General features: G+C 37.9%; 1 protein-coding gene across 1 annotated transcript in view; it reads right to left on the minus strand.

Annotated features, from left to right (window-relative positions):
- The window catches only part of rxfp1 (relaxin family peptide receptor 1), a 181,038-nt gene that overhangs the window by 17,036 nt on the left and 138,367 nt on the right, over positions 1-25,635 (minus strand). Inside the window, exons 12-15 of the mRNA XM_055159625.1 lie at positions 14,563-14,634; positions 11,488-11,559; positions 10,443-10,514; positions 3,581-3,810 (exon numbers count right to left, since the gene is read on the minus strand). Of these exons, the coding sequence (XP_055015600.1) occupies positions 3,581-3,810; positions 10,443-10,514; positions 11,488-11,559; positions 14,563-14,634 (446 nt within the window). The remainder of the gene's footprint in view (positions 1-3,580; positions 3,811-10,442; positions 10,515-11,487; positions 11,560-14,562; positions 14,635-25,635) is intronic.

Consider the following 25,635-nt stretch of genomic DNA (forward strand, 5'->3'; position numbering starts at 1 on the left):
ACTATAAGCAGCTACTTTTTCTCACACTTTAAACCCTGCGGCTTATAAAACAATGCAGCGAATATATGGATGGATTCTTTGTTTGGCACACTTTCCATTCATATTTACGCTCTATGGTTTGGCAACAAAGCAGATGTGCGAGCAGCGTGAGTGCAGAAAAAGCCGCTGTCTGTGCAGTCACACATGGATCTAGGGTTAACATGAAGGTGCAGCATTAGCTAGTGATGTTGTCAGCGCAGTCAAATAGTTTATCGCCGAGTGATAAAATAAGTTGTGATGCAAAATTAACACTAGTGAGGGACATACGTCTTACCCGTATGCGTAAATGCAGGTGAGTGCATAAATGACAAGAAGAAAGGTCTCAAACTTCAGTAGCCAGACATCCACTCATACCTGATTGATAGAATTAGCCCTGCCCCCAGGAGAGACTGAAATCTGCTGAAATTCTACAAAACACTGACATGAAGACAAAACAGGACAGCGGCTCTTTCTGCAGGAGACATGTGTCATAGAGTGCAGGGAGAGACGGAGGTGATGCGCCGAGGAAGATTTTAGTTATTTTGCGCTTCATACACACACCCTCCTCATGGAAAACACAGGAAGAAATGCAAATGATGCAGCTTTTAAGTTAACGACAACTGAAGTGGCTGTAGAAGAAGGAAACAGAGCTACTGCACGCGAGCTCAGTGAGTCGATGGTGAGATTTTGGCGACGGCAGCGTGACGAACTGACTCAATGCCAAAAGACGACAAAAACTTTCAGGGGCGATAGAAGCAGATGGCCTGAACTTGAAAACGTCCTTGACGACGTGGACACCAGTGGCTTATATTCAGGTGTGGCCTATATATGTACAATTTTAAAATTTTGTAAAAATTTTGTTGACGCAAATTATATTCTGGTGTGCTCAATACTAGTATATATAAAACGTCTTAAAGTATTTTGAAAAAACATGCATTCTCACTGTGAGTGGACTTGCCTCTCCAAAGATCTGACCTGTAACTTGGCTTTGGAGTCTCACCTGCTTGTCTACATGTGGATTAGAGCATGGAAACCCAATCGAAGTCTGACCCGCTAGAACCCAATGGGTTTGGACATATATTTAGAACTTATGTTCAGGCTCAGGTCAAACTCGGACACATCAGAGCGTCCGCTGTTTACAGTAATACGACCCTAAACTATTCAAAAGACCACAGCACTGCACTTCTAGTGTAGATACAATTCAAAACTGTGTATTATTATTTGTGAATTGTGGCGCGATACTTCAGATACAGGATTTTTAAAGCATAAGCCAGCAGAGTCACTATTGCTAATCTGCAGCTTCAACACAGCCTATGCGCTGTGTGGATGTAAACAGACATACATGTGGAACTACTCTCACCTTTTTACTTTTAACGCTCCAAACTGAATTTACTGTGCAGTTTTGTGGACTGGATGTTATTATTTGCGGAGGACAATTTCTATGGATATCTCTGGAAAAGGATCGCTATATCCAGAGTTTGTATTTTGAGTCTCTGTGTCCATTAGAAGGCCTATGAAAATAGTGCGATTTTTAACTGTGTCAGGCTCGGGTAGGATTCGATCATTCTTCTGTCGGATGTGGGCCAGGCTTGGACAAAAAATTTTGACCCAATCCATACTCTAATGTGGATAGATGCTTTTATTGCCATGTTGTGGAGCATTACAAGCAAAGTAATAACTTCTCCATGGAAACAAGCAGGCAGACCCACCATGATAAAGGTGACACAGTGCACCTTTAGTGAATGTATGTATATTTATGAAGCTGGGTTGTATGCACTTAAATATTAAAGTAATAGCTGTAAAATTCGGCATTATTGGTTTATAAACTGCAATACAATTGACAACACCAAGTCCAACAGCGTGTCCCCCTATGACTGATAACTGAGGTTTCTAATTCGATTTTCATTTTACTTTCAAGGACAATCATGGGAACAACACATGGGCATAGAGGGAATGGGTCGATATTGGAATCACCACCTGATATAATTTGTGAAAAAGGCCTTTTAGGTGCGCTGCCATAGATAAAACCCATAGTCTATCACTAAACTCATTCTGTGGTCAATTTGTGCTCACAATGAACACATGGCTCAATAGTCCAATAAGTTCATTTGGTCTTCCAATAATTTATGTTATTAGGTTACTGTCCTCCTGTCTCCACCGGTAGAAAGACAGCGCCAAAACCTGCATAAATCAGCTGACCGGACATGTCACAGCAACATCGCGTGACCACTCTGAGGAAGACGAAACTGTCAAAACTGTCAGGTATGAAAACAAACTCTTGGTCTGAGAAAAGAAACTAATAACATGAATGCACGGCTGTATTAGAACAGCATCATTCAGGCTTAAATTACTTTTGTTAATTCCCATTGGTGACAGCAGAGGGAGCTCCAATGTCTAAGTACCTCATTGGACATGGAGGTGAAGTTTATAAAGAATATTTTCCATATGCGGACAATATTTTAAGTTAGAAAATGTGGTACCAATGTGACTACCAATATCTTTAAAGCCACAAAATGCATAATATCTGTTCTTTAAGTATATTTCACACTGTGTGTAGATAAGCAAATAATTTCCATTCTGATATAAATATGTATCTTGCGCAAACAAACACTGCATAAGCAAATCAAGATGATATGAAACCTACTGGAGCAAACTATAAAAAAGGTTAAAATGACTTATAAAGTTCTGGCGAGACAGATGAAAATTGCTTGGAGAGAACAAGCCATGTTAATAATTATGGACACCACTGACAGTTCTTTCATTACAGTTTGATTTGATAATGTGAAGAAATGTGGGAAAAAAGGCGGACACTTCATCAGAAAAGTTAAATAGTGCACGTATACAACTGAAAGTTAACCCTCTCCAGGCAGGCGTTGCAGATTTGCAACAGCTAAATTCCAATTACCTACTTACTCCACATCCATATTATATGAGCTTGTTTTACTCAGGAACCTTTTTTCCCATCCATGCTGATAAACGTGGGCAATGCAGACTGTGCAAGAATGGCTACATGCAAACGGCCTGCCAGAAGTGCAAAATACTTTTTTTGTTTACAAAGGATAAAAAAGTCAGAATTGTATATTACTACCCCATATTATAATTTTCCCCAAATATCAGATTTTTCCTGATACTAAAAATTAATTTGAGCCTGAGAGGGTTAAAACACATACACATTATAGGTTTCACAATCTTACTAGATAAAGAAATTGTTGTGTGTCTAGTCATGTTGTAGTCGCTGAGCATCACAAAATGTTGATATCAATAAAATTTCTTAAAGTTTCTTTCTTTCTTTCTTTCTTAAAAACACATTTTCATCAGTATATTTCATAGGTTTGGAACTGCCGCAACTACTCCAAGTGCTCACCTGATAAAATCTTTACAACACCATAGAATCCTATTAAGGCTATTATGTACTGTAGTTCTCCAACAATTTCCAACAACAGTTTATGGACATTTTTGGGCACTGGGTCCATTCTCCTGACAGAGGGTCCCAGTGTCCACAGCTCACAGGGGACCCTGAATGTTATATTAATGTTATTAGAATTCCTACAGACACACTCACAGCAGAGGGAGATGATGCACATGGCATGGAGCTTGTTCTCAGAGCGGATGTAGGACCTCATGCAGATCACAAAGATGTTCCCGAAGCACGTGGTTGCAGATACGACCCAAACAAACACTCGGAGGACGATGTTAGCAAGCAGGTCCTCAAACGAAGAGATGCCATCTGTGTTGGGCTTACAGCTGCGCACATGGGGGGCGTATCCACAGTACTGGAACTTCTTAAAGTATCTACAACATGAAAGAAGAGGAAGGGTTACTTGATGTTTTTAAAGGTTGCACAGTAAAGACACTTTAAAGCTGAAATAAGAAACAAGATCAGAAAAGCTTAGATGTGTAGAGAACTTTATAACATTAGAAGGAATTGCTTTTATAATATTATAAAGAGAGGGATAAGTGAGGGACTATTTGAAGTATAAGGTCCTTAGCGTCACTAAATTTAACCTTTGTTGCATGAGTTAATGAGGCAACTTCATCGTGATTTTTTTGTTAACTTAATCTGAACACAATGTCAAGTACAGAGGACCTATGTGACTGAATACCAGAAGTGCTGCATACAAACAAAGCATCAGCCTCCAAGAAGTTCAAGAATTTTTTGAAAATATAAAAAGAAACAGCTTTTGTCAGTAGAATGGTTTGGGAAGTTTGTGTTTATTTGGCTGTAAAAATGGTTCTGATTGGTCGAGGACAGACAGAATTTAGGTTCTTTGCGCAAGCCCGTTCAGACAACAGAGCGGGTCTGCTATTAAAACTCGGCAGGAAAGGTAAAAACTCAATTTACTTAACATAACCCTGGTTCTATGAGTGCATGGGCTTTGGGTCCTTGTTGTGTTCAGACAGTATTAGCTCGAGCTGAGTCAGGTTGGATTTTCTGGGCCCGATCTAAACTCTAAGGACAGAACCAATGACAAACGAGGCAAAAAACTCAATTTGATAGTTATACCATGAGGCCAGTATGATTTAAATGTAATTATTTAGATGTTCTGACTCCAAATTCCAGCCAGAATCCTATTTGCTAAATTAAGAAAGACTTCAGAATGTAAAATGAATTATTCTGAGACTAAAAATTGTACTTTTAAATGGCCTGTATTACACTATTTTCTGATCTATGTTATAATGTTGTTTCCTGATCAAAAACAGACCTTGAGTTATTAACTGTGAACTACTTCATAACAGCTCAAGGTGGAAAAGAGCATTTTGAGTTTTGGAGATGTAGACAGACCAATAATAATAAATAAAGGGTTACTCAAATGTGTGAATGAAACAAAACACAACTCCAAGTATGTTTTTGAGGAGGTAACAACATTATAACATGACCTTTAAAATCACCTGTAACTCCCCAAAAGATTAATAAATTGCACATATTAAGCTAAATAAGCCAAATTTGATTAATTGCATGCCTATTATGATTGTAAATGTATACTTTATGCACTAAGACCATATTTTTCAGACTATAAGTCACAGTTTTTTTCATGGTTTGGGTGGTCCTGTGACTTATAATCCGGTGCAACTTCTATATTAAAATGTTCACACTGAAGCTGTGAAAGGCTCTAGACTTGTGTGCAAGTATCTGCTACTCCTACTGCACATGTCTCCTGCAGAAAAAAAAAAAAAAACTCTGTCCTGCTGCAAGTAGTGAAATATTCAGCCAAAAATGGTAATTGAGCAGCAGAAAGAAAGTTTGGAGTGAGCGAGAAACTTGTGAGGGACTGGCGAAAAGCGGTGATGGAGAACACAGCTTCACAGCAACTGGGAGAGTGCAACTTTCCTGGAAGTCACTGAATGGATTGACAAAGCCTGGACTTCAGTGACAACAGAAGCCATCCTGTCAGGATTCAGAAAGGCCGAAATAATTCTAACTGGAACTGATGCTGAACTACACACACAAGAGGAACTGGTGCTCCGTTTACCTCCGGAGGTCATGGAGTTGCTCAGAAGTGACACCGAGCATGAAGAATTTAATAGATTTAGTGATTTGGAGTGAGATGGAGAGTTTGGTAAACTTGTTCTGTTCTGTTGTTTATGCTATAGTTATCTGAATAACTGTTCATTTGTTACGTTAACAACCTGTTGTTCTATTGTTTTTACCTCTCAAGATGAAATGCTTACTTACTAAAATGTCGATTCCTGGTCTCTGATTCTATACAATAAATTTCCCCCAAAAAGTGTGACTTATATGTTTTTTTTCTTCTTCATTACACATTTTTTGGCTGGTGCGACTTATACTCCGGAGTGACTTATAGTCCAAAAAATACAGTACACTTCATGGATAATATTTTTTGGTTTATAATCATGTAACAGTAGGTTTCAGTGTTATATCTACTATACTGATTTCTCAACCACTAAGAGGACTAACTCTCTCACGTTTTTGTATGTGAAGAATATGTCTGTGGAGGAGGTTGGAGACCCCTGGTGCATTAACTTCTCTCATAAAACCTCTTTGACCTCGGACTGTCCCTGTGCCATTACCACGAGGCTGGATGTGTCGTACTGATGTAAAAGGCTGTCAAAACATAGGCCATGTCTGAACATGACCTGGTGCTACTGTATTTCTCTCGTGGAACTGATGTGCTGTCAAAACTGATGAACTCTGGATGCCATGGCTTGTGAACCTGTTGACCATGTACCATGCAACATTGAACTCTTGGTTATGTATTATTATTATTATGTGTTTGTTAAGGATGTCGTGGAATCATTAATGTTTTGAATGTTTATTCGTTTTCTATGTTATACAAAATCAACTCTTTAAGCGACGAACTTTAAGCCATGTTGTAATGCTGTTCCCTCATCAAAAACATACCTGGAGTTGTGTTTTGTTTCACTTACACATGTTTGAGTAACATTTATATATTATTTATTATTACTTTATCTCCAAAGCTCAAAATGCTCTGTTGCACCTTGTGATGTCATATGGTGGTAGTTTTCATGTTACCAGCTAACTTTTATCTTTAGTTTAGTACCGATATAGGCAATTCCAGGGCTAAAATTATCCAAATGGTTCTTGTGAAAAACACAGTGGAGCTCTTCCTGTATCACCACACGGCATCACAAAGTGGAACAGAGTGTTTTCTGTTTGAGAGAAGAACTCTGGCTAAATATGCAGGCTTTTTGTATTAAACATCAGTGAATAAAACAAAACACAAAAGTAAACCTGCATTTTCACTTCATGTTCCTCCAGGTCCAGTGTTTATTCATGTTTTAAAGACCATATCGATTTTTCCAGAGTCGTTGTGATAATTTTAGCTTCTTTTTTCCTTAAATGAACTGCAAAATCAATACAAGGTGCCAGGGTGTTCATAAGTATTTTAAAAAGACTAGTCAATAATACAATCTTGCTTTGGGAAGAGTTCCATTCTCAGACAGTGCAAGGAAACAAAGTCACTAACCTTTACCAGTATGACATTCGGTTTCAAACTTTTATTCTTTGGACCTCCACGTATGACCCATAGACTGCATTCGTCATAGAATCTCAAGTAAGTACAAATCTATGAGCAGGATATGTGATTTTTTTCAGTACTCCAGCCTCAAACGTAAGACTGTATATTCAAACACAGAGGTGAACCCTCAGGCCCAAGAAAAAATATTGAAAGAATTTTTGTACTACTAATATATTTTTTCAATATTTTGTATTCCGTGAGTAATAAACACTACACTAGTAATAATTTCTAGATCATTGTTATAAACTTGGACAAATATTTCTTGGGGAAACAAAGGGTTAACATAATGGGATGGAAATGGACCAATCACAGTTTTTCTTCCAATGGTATCTGGGTAAATCAGTGACTGCTCCTCCAGCACTGAACTAAAGAAACACCTACAGGGCCTTTGATGGCTGGAACGAAGGCCCGTTCAGTTCAAGTCAATGTGGGGATGAGCTTGAATTTGACAGTTGTCTTAGCCAATCATATTTCATTGAGTTATGGGCGGGATCATATCGTGACATCTTTCTGGCCTTTGTGAATACCCTGGTGATAGCGCACAGTCCCTGACAAAAGTCTTGTCGCTTATCCATTTTGTAGAAACAAAAGCTTATAACCTGACTTTAAATTAATCGATTGGTTTTAGAAATGTCTCATATGAAAGCTAAAACCCTCCCAAATTATGCTCAATATACTAAAATTTATTTGCTTCACTGAAGAAAGATTGATCATTTAATGAACACAGAAAGGTCAGATTTTGGCAAGACAAAAGTCTTGTCGCCTTGTCATATGATGCACCCAATCCTAGATTACAGCCTCACCTGTGATCAGTTACTGATCAATCAATTAGTGGGTGTGTATAAAAAGAAGCCCAGCACACCAGACCTTCACATCAACTGCAACTTGACCTCTGACAACATGCCTAAGATCCACCCTGAGACCAAAGCGTTAATTATCAAGAGGCTGAAGACCAGATCCACTGCTGAGGTGGTGACACCTTCAATGTGTCTCAGCGTCAAGTACAAAGAATAAGAAAAAGATCTGAAATGACTGGAGATGTTTTTGACAAGCCCAGGTCCGGCAGACCCCGCAAGACAACTGCTCAGGAGGACCGTTTGTTGATTCGAAAATCCAAGGCCCCTTTTCCACTGCAGCAGACTCCACCAGGCCTGGTCACCTCAAGTCCCTGTGTCAACCACAACAGTTTGTAGAATTCTGTCTCGAAATGGCCTCCATGGTCGAATCAGTGCACAGAAACCAGCACTAAACAAAAGGCAATTAAAAAACCGTGTGGCATTTGCCAAGGCCCACAGCCTGCTAAAAGGATGGACACTGGAAAAGTGGCAGAAGGTGGATTTCTCAGATGAATCCTCGGTTGAATTACATCACAGCCGCCGCAAATATTGCAGGAGACCTACTGGAGCCCGCATGGATCCAAGATTCACCCAGAAAACAGTTAAGTTTGGTGGTGGAAAAATCATGGTCTGGGGTTCCATCCAGTATGGGGGTGTGCGAGACATTTGCAGGGTGGAAGGCAATATCAATAACCTAAAATATCAAGAAGTATTAGCTCCCTCTTACATTCCCAACCATAAAAAGGGGTCAAATTTTGCAGCAGGATGGTGCTCCATCGCATACTTCTATCTCTACATCAAAAGTTTTCTCAAGGCGAAGAAGATCAAGGTGCTCCAGGACTGGCCAGCCCAGTCACCAGACATGAACATCATTGAGCATGTCTGGGGTAGAATGAAAGAGGAAGCATGGAAGGCAAAACCAAAGAATCTTGATGAACTCTGGGAGGCATGTAAGACGCTTTCTTTGCTATTCCTGATGACTTCATCAACAAATTGTATGAATCATTGTTGAACCGCATGGATGCGTCCTTCAAGCTCATGGAAGTCATACAAGATATTAAATATGGATCTCACAGCACCACTACTTCATTCACTGACGTTATGCAACATATTTTTGTATTTGAAGTAAATTATTTGTTCAGTTTACTGTAGGCGACAAAACTTTTGTCTTGCCAAAATCTGACCTTTCTGTGTTCATTAAATGATCAATCTTTCTTCAGTGAAGCAAATTTATTTTAGTATATTGAGCATAATTTGGGAGGGTTTTAGCTTTCATATGAGACATTTCTAAAACCAATCGATTAATTTAAAGTCAGGTTATAAGCTTTTGTTTCTACAAAATGGATAAGCGACAAGACTTTTGTCAGGGACTGTATATAAATGAGACTATTTGGAAGCATCGGAGGTGGCTGAAAGAAGGAGAAGAAAGAGAAAGACCTGAGAACAAGAGCTCAGAGCCCGCAGAGCTTGGCCACGGATCCATCCGCTTGTAGTTGTTGAACACCAGCTAATGATTATTAAACAAATATACGAAGTAAGTGAATGTGTGATCGCTTCATTTATTTTATTTATTTATTTTTTAATAAATGATGTCACAATAGCCAGCAATTGGTCCTAGTAAAGGCCCAGGGTCCAGGTCCAGGGTTCGCCACTGTTCAAACATGTATTCTCACTAAAAAACACAAGTTTAAATGATAAGGAAAATTCACTATAACATTAAAAGTAGGGATGATTTATCAGTTATCAGTGATATTGGAGGATTTTCACAGATATCAATGTTGGTCCGATATTGAAAATTTTGCTGATATTTGGCAAAAAACAATTTCTGCACTGCCTCAGTCTCTGTAGCCCATGTATCTGTCCTAGTTTGTTCATTTGTGAACATCACATTTTTGTCCTTGCAATGGATTTTAAAAGCTTATATCAGTATTGCAAATATTAGTATCAGCTTAAAGAAAAAAAAAAGTAAAAGAGAGACAGAGAAAGAGAAGAAATCCATATCGGATCATCTCAAATTAAAAACATTTGTACAATATATCTCCTTTAAAAGTAACTTTTGTGGGTAGTCCACAATGTACTTGTCCCCATGGAGATATATTATTGTGTGAATATTCCACAGTATGCCAGTAACTTAACTCCACTAGGAGTGTAACGGTACATGTATTCGTGCTGAACTGTTTCTGTACGGCATGTTTGGTTCGTTGCAGAGCTGTGCATGAGTGTATTCGTGCAATTTGAGTGTGTTTACTTTTTATTACTTTGTTTTTTCTGACCAAAAATATGAAGATTGAGTAACACTTCATCCTGAAACTGTTAGTGCTGCGCTTTACTTTATGAAAAATGTTGTTTACAAGGAATTATTTTTTAATTTTTTTAATATTACTTAAAATGAACTGAACTGTGACCTCAAAACTGAAGTACGTACCGAACTGTGAGTATTGTGTACGGTTACACCCCTACTCACCACAGATCTGACCTGTAACTTGGCCTGTTTGCATGCATCACCTGCTGGTCTCCATGGTAATAGATTAAACTAGCAGGTTACATAGTGCACATTTAATAAAAAGTCTTTAAAAATGAGTTGACTTACATGTGAGTCAGGTATTTGAGCGGCTCGAACATCCTCCTCTGAATGTTGTCTATCTCAATGCCTTCGATGCTCCTGCAGGAAAAAAAGGCACATTGATTTGGTCTAATGAAGCAAATGGACACATACAGATTTTCATTCATTTATCTTTTTGGTTTATTTTCATGACTATTTACACTGTACATGCTCACTGAATCATTAGAACTATGAATGAACACATATGGAACAAAAAATTAACTCAAAATAACTTGACTCTTGTTTTAGATTTTTTTCTTTTAAATGGCCACTCATTCATTACTTTAAATACAAATACTCACGTAATTGTAAATTAGTACATTTTTAGGATAATTGTACTTTTTGTTGTAGACTTTTAAACCCGTACTTGCACATACTTTTAACCCTTTTACATCTTTAATCTCATGTAAGGAGATTGTTTCATGTTCTGATTGATGGGTGAGTTAAAGAGAGATCAAAAATTTAAAATAAATGAAATAAATACGTTCTGAACTGGAGCTCGTGGAACCAGTTTATTATCTCGTCTTGTGGGAATTGTGATGACTGATCAAGTTTTGTGTAAAAGCGTGATCTAAAATGCTTGTGAAATAGAGTGTAAAAGGAAACTAGTTTACTCTGAGTAGTGTTTTTCATGCAATCTAGTACTTTTACTTAGATAAACATGAACATTATTAGCCAAGAAACTTTTACTTGAGTACAAATTTGCAGTACGCTTACCACTACTGCTACTTGAGGATTATGAAGCTAAAACATGAAAAATACTTTTTTTTTTCACTTGTTTTCTTTCTACATCATTCCATATATTTTGCTTCACTTTTCAATAGCTGCAATGTAGAAAGTTGTAAACAAAGAAAAACAACCTCGCACAGAGAAAATCACAGTAGATGCATTACAGTACCACCTGCTATACAGATAAAACACTGAGTACATTCAAAGAGGAGAAGCCAGTACAAAGAAGGTCACTTCATTATAGATCACTGTACTAATTTACGGTTTATAAAAAAAAGAATATGATAATGAACCGTGCACTTACAATGATTTAAGTTTATGCAGCTTGTCGAAGTGGTTGTCCTTCAGCTCCAAAATGGGGTTGTATGAGATATTACTAAAAAGAGAAAGGTGAATTTATATTCTTACACAATATATAATACTTCAAAACAGTGCAGATTCTTGGTGTTAGTGGGCACATGCGTAACACAAACACCAATCATTTATATTCAGAGATTTACATGTTTCTAATTACACTTGTTTAATTAAAGCATTTATTGATTCCAAAAATGTAAGCAAATCTTTTTTTCAGCAATATTTAGTACTATTATCTATGCCTGACCAGCCAGTCCCTTCAACATTCATTTCAAGTTCAGAACAAGAGACGTTTCCTCTCAAAACATTCTTCAACATTCAGAACTAAATATATAACTATCTGAGTTACCTGACTTTACTTGATAATAGTTAAGAAATCTGTGCTTTTTCTTAGTCCTCAGCGTAATTTTTTTTGTTTTTTTGCACACTGACACAAATGGATCATGTGTCACTCTGATTGGTTAATTTGCCTGTCAATCATTTTTATAAAATCGAGGAGATAGGATTTGTTTCCAGACCCACTCATCTTTGTACATTTTTGTTAAAGGGCCCATCTCATGCAAAATATCTCTTTTCACATTGTATCTTCTGCACAAATACAAGCACAATTTGGGTTTTGGAACATCCATTACACAATAATTATGAAATCTTACTGATTTCTTGGAGGCAGTCACAGACCAGGAACTATGAAAGGCCGACTATTGCTCATCCCCCTGCCCGTCCTGAGAAAGCACAGGCTCCGCCCTCCAAACGTGACGTAGGCTCTGAGTGAGCCGCCCTTCCTCCGTCCATCTCAGGGAGGGAGGGGGAGACAGACGTGCACCTTGATAGTGGTAGGAATAAACTTTTATTCATCATGGCGATACAGCATGTTCAGCCGCATGTGTTGGACCCGGAATCGGACGACGACTTGGAGGTGCACGAAGCGCAAGCACCGCGTCGGCATCAGTTGAACATTACTGATCAATAAAGTATTAATAAACACTAGTAGATAAACTTATTATATCGTGTTCACTGCAGTGTAGAACAATGAGCTTATGCTGTCGCTTTTGTTTAGGTGTTCATGTGGGAATTGTTAGTCGATGCGGGGTGGAGGTGGAGCGGAGGTGGAGCGGAGGCGGGGCGGAGGAGGTGGAGCAGGGGAGGGGGTGGGTGCGAAGCGTGTTCTGCTATGTCAAACGCGTCACAGGTGTAGCTGGCCGTGTCATTGTTGCAGCAGCTTTAGTTCCTTGGCACGTGGGAGGGTGGCAGAAATACGCTGCAGTTTGTTTAAAAAAATGCCAAATCAATCTAAAAACAACTTCAGCGACATATACAAGGCCCACACATCACTCTTAGAAGGTAGAAAGCTCTGAAAAGTTGATTTTTCATGAGATGGGCCCTTTAAAGTGTGTGCTTCTGGCTGGATAGGTAACAAGTATTTAGTATATGTAAAACCAAACAAGATGTCCAAAACCCCTTCTGTATATATTTTATAGTCTAATATGTCTACAAAATGAACAAATCATTTTAAATTTATTCAAGTGTATGTATCAGAAATACATTTCACAGTCATTCTTAGCAGTTTTACACATAAAATGCCTTATTTTTAAAGGTGCATTGTGCAACTTTTCTGGTGGAGGGTCTGCTACCAATTTGTCTCCATGCAGATGTTATTGTTTTGCCTGAAATGTTCCATGGTATGACATTAACCACATGGGCTACATCAAATATTTATTCATTACAGATGTTTGTATTGCTCAAAAATACAAGTGACTCTCCACAGATCTGAACTGTAATGTAGCAGAGTGCTGTAACCTGCTTGTCTCCATTGTGATAGGCAGGTTTAATCCATACTGTGGAACAAAGCAATAACATTTCCATGGAGACAAGCAGGTGGCAGACCCTCCACTAGAAATGTTACGCAGTGCACCTTTAAATGAAACAGGAACTGATGAAAAACTAGCAATACTATAATAATATTTTCCTCAAAAAAATGTTTAATTCAATAGCTTCAATATTAACATGAAGAGTTACTATCAAACTGACATGTTTGTGTTAACAGTTAAAGGTGCACTGCGAAACATTTCTAGTGGAGGGTCCACCACCTACTTGTCTCCATGGAAATGTTATTGTTACAGCACTACGCTACATTACAGTTCAGATTTGTGGAGTTGGCCCTATTCACAGAAGGAATGATAATATTTTTGAGCAAGAGAAACAGCCGCAATGAATAAATGATAGAAGGAAATGTTTAAAGTCATAACATGGGACATTCCAGGCAAAGCAAGAACATCAAGCAGGTGGGGACCCTCCCACAGAAAAGTTGTGTTAACTATAGCCTTTAGTTCAGGGGCCTTTTTCTTCTGGTGAGTTATATTTTACAAAAAGAAAATGCCAAAGAGCTACTCATTTTAGCGGCCACAAGAAATTGAGCATACAAAAGCCTTAGATGTTGAACAGTTAGATGCCTATAAAACATAAAACTTTACCCATTTATTAGTACACAAAGGTAGGCCTCAAAATGTTACATTTTCCATGGTAGTTCATCAAATTTGAGTCATTAAGCACAATATGTATAATTCAGAAATCCCTTAGCGAGCTGCGTGGAAGGGGGTGGTGAGTTACTGGTAGCTCCTGAGCTACAGGTTGGAGATCCCTGCTCTAGTTAAATATGTATAGAACAAAATACATAAAAATGTACTTTCAGACATATCTAGACAATCTAAATGTGGCGTTGTAAACACAAAAAGTATTTCAATCATTCATAAACCATAATGCATTTGACTCTGATCACAGTGACAAAATGAAATAATTATACGATGTTTTCTTTTCATAATTGAGCTTGTCTTGAAGACTACATCCTAGAGACTACATCCATTAAACTTAGATTACAATTTATTTTACAAGATGACGTATTCTGCTCTCGAATTAGCAGTACTGTACTGTAGTCTATGTTAGCATTGGGGCCTATTTCATATTCATGAAGTATCTGGGCCAGAGTACACACTGCGCATGCTGTACTGTATATTTGATCAGTACTCACAGTTGGAGCAGGTCCCCCAGTAAGACAAAGAGATTAGGAGGGATCGACATCAGTTTGTTGTTGGATAAATCCCTGTGTGGAAAAGAGAACACGTGAGGAGGTCTTCAAAGCGTAAGATTCTTACAGTTTAATCAAATGAAAGCTGCTGTGTATTGGATAATGACTCAACTGGATAACAGATGTGAAAAATAAAACCCATTCAAATGCAAACAGACTTAGCTCATAACCTGCAGGGTGTACGGACTGAGAGACAGAGCCATGGGCACTCTTGGCACTAGTTTGTTGTCATATGCATGTTGTTACATAGTGAATCCGTGTGTGCTAAGAGCTTTTGGAGCAGCAGTGTATGTAATAATAATACATTTTATTTATGTTTTAGACACTTTACAAAACAAATATTAAAACAGTCAAAAGAGCAATAGACAAATAATACCATAAAGATAAAAAAACAGAATCATATCGAGAAATATGAAACATTAAAAGCCACTGTAAACAGATCGGTACATTTATAGAGTTGCTGGGGGAGGGATATTCGTGTATCATTCAATCATTTGTTTTTCAAAATTAAATCAAAAATAAGAAAATGAAAAAAAATATATATATTTTCATCATTATTTGTCTCCAAAACCAAAATGAAAAAACCAAAACAAAAAAAAAGATAACGGATAACTATTAATTTTTTCAGTTTTCAATTTTGTGTTTAAATGAATAATGGTAAAAAACGGATAACGGCCTGTTTCCCATTTCTGTGACTTAAACTGCGATGCCGGACTGAACCAGGACTGAACCAGGACTGAACCAGGACCGAGTGTCAGGACAGGCCCAGAGGTGTGCCTGCGTAGAATGTTGAGGGGACCTGACCGGGACCGAGACCGGGACTGAGACCAATTTAGTCCTGGATCAGTCCTGGTTCAGTCTGTATATGGCAAGAAAGTCCAGCAAATGGGAAACGTTATCCATTTTTTTCATTATTCATTTAAACACAAAATCAAAAACTTGAAAAAAAAAATAAAAATACTGTATATATTGTTATCTGTTTTTCGTCATTTTGGTTTTATTTTGAAACACAACTGAATGAATGATACATGGATTTAGGGATGGTGAGGGTGATGATGAAGAAGTCTCTGTCTTTGCAGGTTCGGAGCTTGGTCCTAACGGGAAGGAGCAGGAGGTTGGTGTCGCAGGAGCGGAGGGAGAGGGATGGAGTGTGGGGGTGCAGCAGGTCTGGGAGGTAGGATGGGGCCTGGTTGCAGAGGGAGATGAAGGTGATAAGGAGGACTTTGTAATGGATGAGGGCATGAGGATGTGGCCAGTGTAGTTTCAGATGCAGTAGCAATTCTACACTGATTGGCACCCTGGGTGAGATCCCCCTGCTGGCGCCCCGCGGACTGAAAATAAAGTGAGGATGGGGATGTTTGGATGTATTGCAACTTATTGATTGCTTTCAAGGGTGTGCTATAAAGAATGTGGAAAGAATTATCCCTTAATCTTCATGGTTGGTTTGGTTCCATTGCAAAAGAAATAAAATTGTGTCAATTGGTCAAAAGTTGTTGGAGTGAATACATATTGTCAAAAGCTGTGTGCTACAAATCAAAGGGAAATTTTCTTGCGGAAAGTAGTTGGAAAAAGAGAGAGCATCCCGACAAATATTTGAATCTGATTGGGTGAAATGACACATAGGCTTGTCATGATAATATTTTTTGAAGTCTGAAATATTGCTGAAGTAAATACAGATGATAAATTATCATTATCATACTGAAACCAAACCATAAATTAGAATTATCCCCCAAAAGGTACTTTAAATGTATAATATTGTTAAATAATGAATTTATCTTATAATTTCAGCTCCTAAATTAACCTTCAACAGCTCAAATCTTATCGTACTGCAGAAAAATATCCAAAGATTCCTACTAGTAGAAGGACAATGTACCCATGATAATCTGTCATATTCTAAACAATTAGTGGATAAATTAATTATCATGACAGGTCTAGCCGAACATGCTAACAGCAGAACATGTGAGTAATCTAACTTTTGTTCCATGCATCTGAACAAAAAGCATTCCTGCTTCACCTTTAGCTTCACCCAAACCACAAAGCTGCTCTGTGATTGGTTTGAACTGATGGTTAACCAGGAAACTGCATCAGTGATCAGATGTGAACTCACAAATATTTTTAGAATTAATCTTGCTGGTCAAGTTAGTCTCACAACTCATGCAAGAGGCTTCTTCAGTTCTGATGGGGTTCTGGTTAGTCAACGCCTTATATTTGTCTTTAGAGAGGCGCTAACAACAACACAGGGCAATAAAATACAATTATAATAATAACAGAAGTCTCAGACAAAAGTATCCGTGCAGCTCATTCGGTTATCAGATCCATTGTCAGAGCAGTTTGAGAAGATCCACACACTTCACCTGACTTACTGAGAGATTGTGCCCACAGGTGCTCATACTAAAGGCCGCCACACACTACAGAATTTTCAGTCTTGAAAGATTTTTAAACGTGCAACAAAAATTGCACACCACAGACACGAGGAGAATCTTATGAGATTTGTAAATCTCTGATCATAAAGACTGCAGTGGGATACGGCTGCAGACCACAGGCTACACAGTTGTGAGTGCACCTCATGGCTGCTGTTTCCTGTCTGAGTAAAACCACTCACTTTGAGACTTTTAAGTGTTCAAATGATAATAGCACTGAACTTTGAGTTTAGATACAAGACAAAACTGTGTTATTACTATTTGTGAAATGTGGTGCAATATAGGCTTTGCACCGTCGTGTGACCCCTAAGCAACGGTACCTACGCCGCCATGACACCGGGCACGCTATGCCATTGACTTCAGTAGCATCGGAGAAACATGGGCAGGTTTTGTTGTGTATTTGGTTGTTCTAGACGCTCTGAACGGGATAAAACGATTCGTTTCTTCACTGTTCCTCTGGAAATTACTCATCAGGAGCTCAAACAAGGGAATTATCGAAAAAAAAAAAAAAAACGGTAATTATGGCTAGAGAACATAAACCTCAAAGAGATTTCCTATGGTACCATCAAGACACACTCACGTCACTTTCATCAAGGTATTTTCTATTTAAATTGTTTCACAGCTTATTTAATGAGAGAAGCACATTTACTGAACTAAAATTTAAAAAAGAAAACATTTGCAGTGTGAGTGGCAGTAGAAACTGTATGTTCCAATGCACATATAAACATGTCACTCGTCGTAGGACTGATGTTTTCTTTATTGCCTTGCTTATCCACAACTATGTCTTCTAGAATTAATCACTTTTTGCAAGAGGATCTTTCTAACGTTGACGAGGATCTTTTCATGGCTGATCCTTTCGAGGTTCGGCTCACAGACTCTTGGACTCGTGCGTCATGTTGATCATAGGAGCCCAATGTGGGTTCGTTGAATTGTAAACTAGTGCAGGTTTTCCTGGATAAATAAATGAAATTTTAGTTCAGTAAATGTGCTTCTCTCATTAAATAAGCTATAAAACAATTTAAATAGCAAATACCTTGATGAAACTTCGGGTGTCTTGATGGTACCAGAGAAAATCTCTTTGCGGTTTATTTTTGCTAGCCATAATCCGCGTCTTTTTTCGATAATTCCCTTGTTTGAGCTCCTGATAAGTAATTTCCAGAGGAACAGTGAAGAAACGATTAATTTTATCCCTTTCAGAGCGTCTAGAACAACCAAATACACAACAAAACCTGCCCATGTTTCTTCGATGCTACTGAAGTCAATGGCATAGCGTGCCCGGTGTCATGGCGACGTAGGTACCGTTGCTATAGGGGTCACGTGACGGTGCAAAGCCTCTATACTTCAGATGCATGATTTTTAAAGCATAAGTAGTTGTCACTATCGCTAATCTGCAGCTTCACCCTGATCCACACACTGCGTGGATGTAAACAGACAAACAGAGGAACTACTTTTGCCTTTTTATTTTTAAAGTATTTTTCAAAATGGATTAACAGCGCTGTTTTGTGAACTGGGTGTCATTATTTGCAGAGCGCAAATTCTATGGATAATGTGGATGAGATGCTGCAGTTTATATTTACAACTTTACGAGAGGTGAGGAGTAAAGTGTTCTCATTGTTTTTGCTATTTCCTGTTTGTATCTTGCACCTATGTTCCTATGCTGTCTGTGGTGTTGCATTGTGGTTACGATATATATGACATAGCAGCTCAGAGTCACACAGACACTACACACACAAGTTGGCTTCAAAGTGGCTTCAAAATCGCATACAAAGACAGAAAATTCGGGTCGAGCTCGAGGAGAAGCAAATCGCAGTCAAAATCAGGCAAATTCTGCTGTAGGGAGTGTCAGCTTTAAGGAGTTATATAGAGATGATATAACAGCTTAGACATTGTGTAAGGTTTGCAAATGTATTAAAGGAGAACTGGTCAAGACATAAGCTGTTCTGATTTGGATTCTGTCTGGGTGATCCAGGAGCTGATGATGTCATTTTTCTTTTTTAATACAATGGTGGTAATCAATCATAATCATAAAAAAAATATATACAGCACTTTTTATATATAATCAGTGGCGGTATCTGCAGTGTTAAACCTTGTCATTACAAAGCCTGTGAAGGACCACCCTCGCTCTTAAAGCCTTAACTTGTACATACGTCAGCATTATATAACAGTGTACATGAACATACTTGAAGGGTAATTTGAGATATATGTGGTATTTTAATTAGTGCTGTCATGCGATTAAAAAAATTGATAGATTAATTAATTATGACCTGTAATTAATTATCTAATTAATCTCATTTTAATCTCATCTAAAAATGGCTGAGAAAAGCTTCAATTTGAGGTATTTTCATTTAAATTCAATATTACATTATTGTGGCAGATCAAAAGACTGATATAGAACAAAAAAAAGTTACTTTATAAAGTCATTTATTGTTTAACAAATCTCTCCAAATTGTCTGTTGAGCCCAAGTCTCCATGAATAAGAAACTGTTTGCTGTAAAGTAGCAAAGACTAGGAAATCTGAACATAATAACTTTTGTCTACTTAAAGACAATAAAAAGTCCAGTCTTTCCTTAACCATATTAAAAATATTATTGATAGAGAAATGCTTTATATATGGGATCACTGGTTTTAGTCCTTGTTTAGACCTGCTTTAGTCCTAATTTAGTCCTGGTTTAGTCCTGGTTTAGACCTGGTTTAGTCCTGGTTTAGTCCTGGACTGGGTTAGTCCCGGTTTTAGTCTTGGTGTTAGTTCTGGTTTAGAGGCGCACAGGAGGAAGCGCGGTTTACGCAGCGTACGCGAGAAAACGTACGCGGCACACGGGAGAACAGCGGTGTCCGCGCAGTAAATACGGAAGGAAACGTTGTCTGCGCGTTCTCAGATTAATGACGATGATGAAGGTGTGTGTTTGTGTTTGTGTTTGTGTTTGTGTGTGTTTGTGTGCGTGTCCCCTCATGTGGCAGGTCACTATAGGACAGTAGTGCAGACATCATGAGCCTATGCAGGTTGTTTTCACCAGTGACATTTAACTTGTAGGCGATTTTATATTTGTTATTTTCTTTTCTATTTCACGTCGGGAGAATAATTTCCAAGACACGAATGCGTTTTTACCTGTGCACTGCTGCCTCTGTTCTACTGGCTCTTCGACATCGTCCATTGTGCGACTGACGCCGCCAACTTTAACATGACGTTTACATCGCTCTTACTGCGCACGTTTAGTGTGGGTTTCCGGCAATGAGTGGAATTGCCTGAAATAAAAAAATATTATAAATGTGTTTTTTTTGTGTGTGTGTCCCAACAACACATAAAAACAGGTTTTATAATAAAGCAACTCGCATACAGAAACAATAAAGTTACAGATTAAAAATTAGATTAACGCGATTAAAAAACATAACGCGCTAAATATGACTGTAATTAATTAATCGCAATTAACACGATAATTTGACACCCCTAGTTTTAATTTTTCCTGTTTAAATGTCTTGACAAGATCTGAGCGTGAATCATTACAGTCAGAATACAAAGAATTCAGATTTAAAAGTGCTTCCCAAGTCTTCTTAAGTCACCGGCCTCAAGTCCGAGTCTAGTCCCAAGTCACAGCAAATTCCCACCTCTGCAGAGTGCCATCACAACACTTCTGCACATCGCATCAGGTTTGTAAAGTTGTAGTGTATTGTTTTGTATCACCCTGGGAGAGATCGCAAAATTAATTACAAGATGGATGATATAAAAAATTCTTCAGGCATATGTTTGCGGAGGGAGGGAACAGTGTTATAATATCATAGAAAATCTCTTCTGCATAATACCCTCTTTCAACATAAAGCAATAGAGAGTGCTGCTACATTGATAAATATATTACATATTTCAGGAAACACAATGTACTAAAAAGCTCAACTAAATAAAACTGCCCATCTTTGCTATTAGGCTTTATGATGCTTTTACTGTTATGAAAGCCTGTGTGTGCACTTCAACTCAGAAGACTTCAAAAAGAAAGAGAAAAAGAAAAAGAAAAAAAAACATCTTATCTTCTCCCCAGAGGCATAATGGCATCAAAAGGGCCGGAGAGAGACAGCTCACAGAAGTACTGCCCCTTTAAAAACCTCTCTGTAGGTACAGGTTTGTTACATTGCAGCCAAATCGTATAAGAACATTGATGACTTAATGAGTCTCTAAAGCGAGTACCTGGGAATGCTAGACCAATGCACAGCCAAATGAGACAAGGTAAAAAGGTATTGATTGCAGAGTGTCCAGAAAGGTTAAAGAAGGGTCAGTTAGAGTCGGATCAGCCAAGACCTTAGCCATTACAAATAAAGAGCCTCTCATATTGATGGGTGGACAAATTGACGGGTGCGGTTATCAATCAGAGACAGACAGAATCGTGAGTTCACTGGGATCACCAGATCAGGAAGGATATTGCGATTATGCAGTTTCACGTATGAGTTCACTATTCTTTTTAAATAATAAAATGTAAAAACACCAAATAATTATACTAGCCAAGGGACACATTTATTGGGTTGATGATTCAGGATTACTGTTACATTACAACATTAATTTCACACAAGCAAGTCTTAGTCTGTTACACAAGGGAAGATAATAAAATGGATCTGTGGTCCTGCAATCTCTCTATATAGATTTGTGTAATACTACTTTTTTTTTTTTTTAACAGAATAGTAGTAAGTCAGTTTAGTCTTAAAGAGAATGACACAGCAGAATAATAAAAAAAACACCAGTATGCACGATAATAAATAAAGTCGTCTAAGCTGTGATGTTTAAATTAGCCCAGTATTATACAGTAACCCTCTAAAATGCTAAATATTCCATAAGTACCTACTGATTTTCAAGTTTGACCACTTGAATACAATGATTAAATCACTATACAACTGCTCTGAGGCTACACTGACACCCACAGACATTGTACATTCATGCCAACATGTTTATCTGTCATCTTTATTAAAGTTTTCTATATGTATCAAATATAAGTAACTACTACTGGTGAATAGAACTATGCATCAAATGTAATATTGTGTAATCATGTGAAGAGTTAAGCCATTTTTGTAGAAGATGCTCCAAAGATGCCAGATGAATTGAGGGCCTGTGCTGAAAGTGCAGCCAATGGTACAGGAGGAGGACACAGGAAAGATGGTTCCTCCACAGTTTGTACTCTGAAACAGATTATCATTTTGTGACATTAGCAGCAAATTTTGCCATTGAACTAGAGAGCCAAAAGCATTGGTGTATATCATGTCAAGATGGTATTTAGCAGTCTTAATAAGTGTTTGTAAAGATATGAGTTGCATGGCAACCACATATACTCGGGTAGGTAAGTAATGTATAATAATCACATTTTAACAGACACATTACACAGTAATTTATTCATTTACCTGAGGGGGATGGATCTGAAATATGTCTGATTTGTTTCTGTGGCTCTGCTCTCCTGTAGCTCTGCATCTTCACATTCTGTAATTTGCAGTGGACTGAAGCAATTTGTTCATCTGTAAATGCAAACAAAATCGTTTTCATGCTTGGTTAATACAAATCGTCTTTACGCTATAATTTATACATGTTATCCTAACGTGACTAAAATAGAATGCAAATTGATGTGCTTGCCCCAGCATAAGCCCAGTGTTACCGGGGTTGTGTGCAGCACTGCAGCCTGAAGCCCCATGTTCTCCATGGGGTGAGCAGTGCTCTCAGCAGGGACGGGCGGATACCACTACTGCACATCATGTGCAGGGGGACGAGATGTGCGCTCAGGAGCCTTGACTGGACCAGACACCCGAGAACGGTCATGCAGTTTATCGATACAGTATATCCACAATCTCACGGTGCTCAGCTCCCCTCAGAATCAAATGGCCGCGACATACACAGTACTCTAATATATATTTTTTTTTTAAAAAGGGAACACATTCAAAGACCTTTCTCTTATCGACCAAACTTATACCACATTTTAAGCCCTTACAATCTTCTAGCAAATGATGTGTAGTGTAAGTTAAATTATTAAGCAGTAACACACTCACCTTCAAATAGTGTTCCTTTTATCAAAGCTGTAGAATCCCAGTGCTACCAACAATGCTAACATCTCCAGAGGGAAATACAAGCTGCTCTCCGCTTCCCCCACACTCCACTGTGGCTACGCCAGGTATGGGCTGTGCTCATCATGTAATAACGCTGCATCTGACTCATTAGCAGCTGTTGGTCCAACTCAGAAATTCAAATGTTCTGGCCATAGTTGATCCTAAAGAGGCTGTTACAGACATGACTTTGACCCAAAAGTCAGATTTGTAACAAATATGCACTAAAATTCCAAAATAAGGCCAGAGGGAGGTATACATTTCTATTTTAGACCCATTTACACAGCTAATCGGTAGGAAAAAAAAGTGGTTTTGGTGTTTAGTGGCTATTTAAAGATGAAAAAAAAAAACTATTACATGGCCCCCTTCCTCACCTGTCCTAAGCCCTATTGAGAATTTGGGTCCTTCTTAAAATGGAGATTTGTGGTGAAGGAAAAACATACACCTCTCTGAACAGTGTCTAGGAGGCTGTGGTTGCTGCTGCACAATAAGTTGATCATCAACAGATCAAGATTTCTTGCATGGAAGGCTTATGAACAAGGGTGGCTCTATTGGTCACTGTTTTTTTTTTTTCATCAAAAATGTTTATTACTAAATTTTGAGTTGTTTACTATTCTGACAAATGAAAATACACATTTAAGAATGAAGAATGTTCATTTTTCATATAGTTGCATAATAATTCTAATATCGTAGTTGCCTAATAATTGTGCACAGATATATTTTCTCTTTTTTACTTTCTTAATTATTCAGGTTTGAAGTTTATTAACATTTCTATAAAATGAACCCTGATGAACACAACTTGCCTAACATTTATGCATATAGTGTATCTGTGTGAGCCTCAGTTGCAGCGTGGTGCTGCGCAGCTTATTTCCTCAGGTGTATGATTCTGTGGACACCCAGCAGCCTGCTATGGGACATTGTCTGATGGTTGGGACATGATCCTGCTAGGATTCTCTGTTCCTTGTCCAGTGGTGGTGTGTGAAAACGGTTTACGTGCTCTTATAATTGTTCTGATGAAGCTCAACATGATTCTAAAGCTATTCAGGAAAGGTTCATTTCTATCTTGTGAATGTGACTTTTTTAGTATAGATACCTGCTCAAATAAGTATCTAGCTTCAATACTAGTTTGAATATTGATTATTATCTGATTCTCCAAAAACTTCATTATAAAATTACTAGTTACATGTTATATGGTTCAGCTTCTGAAGACCAGTTTCATAATAACTTCATAAATTTTGTAAAGTGTGGATGAATTAAAAGGATTTTAGAATTGTAATACACTAATATGTTTTGTTTTTGACATTCAACAGCAGGAAAAGGTGAGATAAGTTATAAAGTTTAGGTTGAAGATTTCTGCATTATATTGCACTTCATAACCTTGAATGTATTTTATATTTATGGAATTTCAAATGAGGACACTAAGGCTCTATTGTGTTCTAGGATCTGAATTTTGCTAAATCTCTGTAAGTAGCCAAACATGCTCAAATTTACTTCTCAGGGCTAATGAGTGCCCTCTGTGCCCTCCCATTCAAAGGGGCAGTTCACCTGAGGCTGATCATTTTGTTCATTGCCGGATTCCCATTCACATTCTTTGAGCTACAAATTGCTCCTTTTAGTGGGTGGAAATTATAAGGAAATGTGAAAGGCAGTTAGCAATTACATTAACATGCTCATTAGTGTCTGTGGGGACCTGCCAGTTACCGCTCATATTTATTTTCATGTGCCGTCACTAGACCTTTTTAATGCTCTTGGAAGTCATTCATTAACATATATTTCACACGTGGGTTTTACAGGATACAATCCAACTGACTAACTTATACAAATAGAAACCCAAATGTGGAAAAAACAGATAAACTAAAATAACTCACTACAAAAATGCTACTATGGAGCTCAACAGTCCTTGTTCTAGTTCCGGAAGTACACGTTCCCTTCATTTTTCCCATAGACTCCCATAGAAATTTTAAAATAATAAGAGTTCACAGACATTGTGGAGGCTAAGCAGCTACATGCTAATTAATATGCAAAACGTGGTTGTTTTAAGTCCAATAAGCACTTTTAAAATGCAATATTTGTCAAAATGTTTTAACAACTTTGTGGTTTATAAAGTTTCACTAACAGACTTGAAATAAAATTTAAGTTGCATGCAGTGTTAAAGACCCTCGCCACCCTTACATCACGACGGCCCCTATCATGAGCGCTTAAAGATAGAGGTGTCTATTATTATTATTGTCTTTTATTTTATGTATTTATATTATTATTTTTAACAGAAAAAAATTTACGGAAACTTGTGGAATTAACTACTACATTGCTAAAAACTTTCAATTCATGTCTCATATTTTAGTCCTTGGGTAAGACATTCAACACCAGCTCTATGTGAATGAATGGATCTTTGTTTTTGCGTGGGATCCAGAATAGATACAACTATGAAGATGAGAGTTTTCATAGTTTGCATGATTGACAGGTGTATCAGGGATATGCGTGGTCTGTCTGTATCAAAACAAAGTAAGAATGTAAAAAAGCGTATAAAAGAAAG

The sequence above is a fragment of the Boleophthalmus pectinirostris genome, unplaced genomic scaffold (genome assembly GCF_026225935.1).
Source record: "Boleophthalmus pectinirostris isolate CB_2022bp ecotype Guang Dong unplaced genomic scaffold, ASM2622593v1 HiC_scaffold_23, whole genome shotgun sequence".
NCBI lineage: Eukaryota > Metazoa > Chordata > Actinopteri > Gobiiformes > Gobiidae > Boleophthalmus > Boleophthalmus pectinirostris.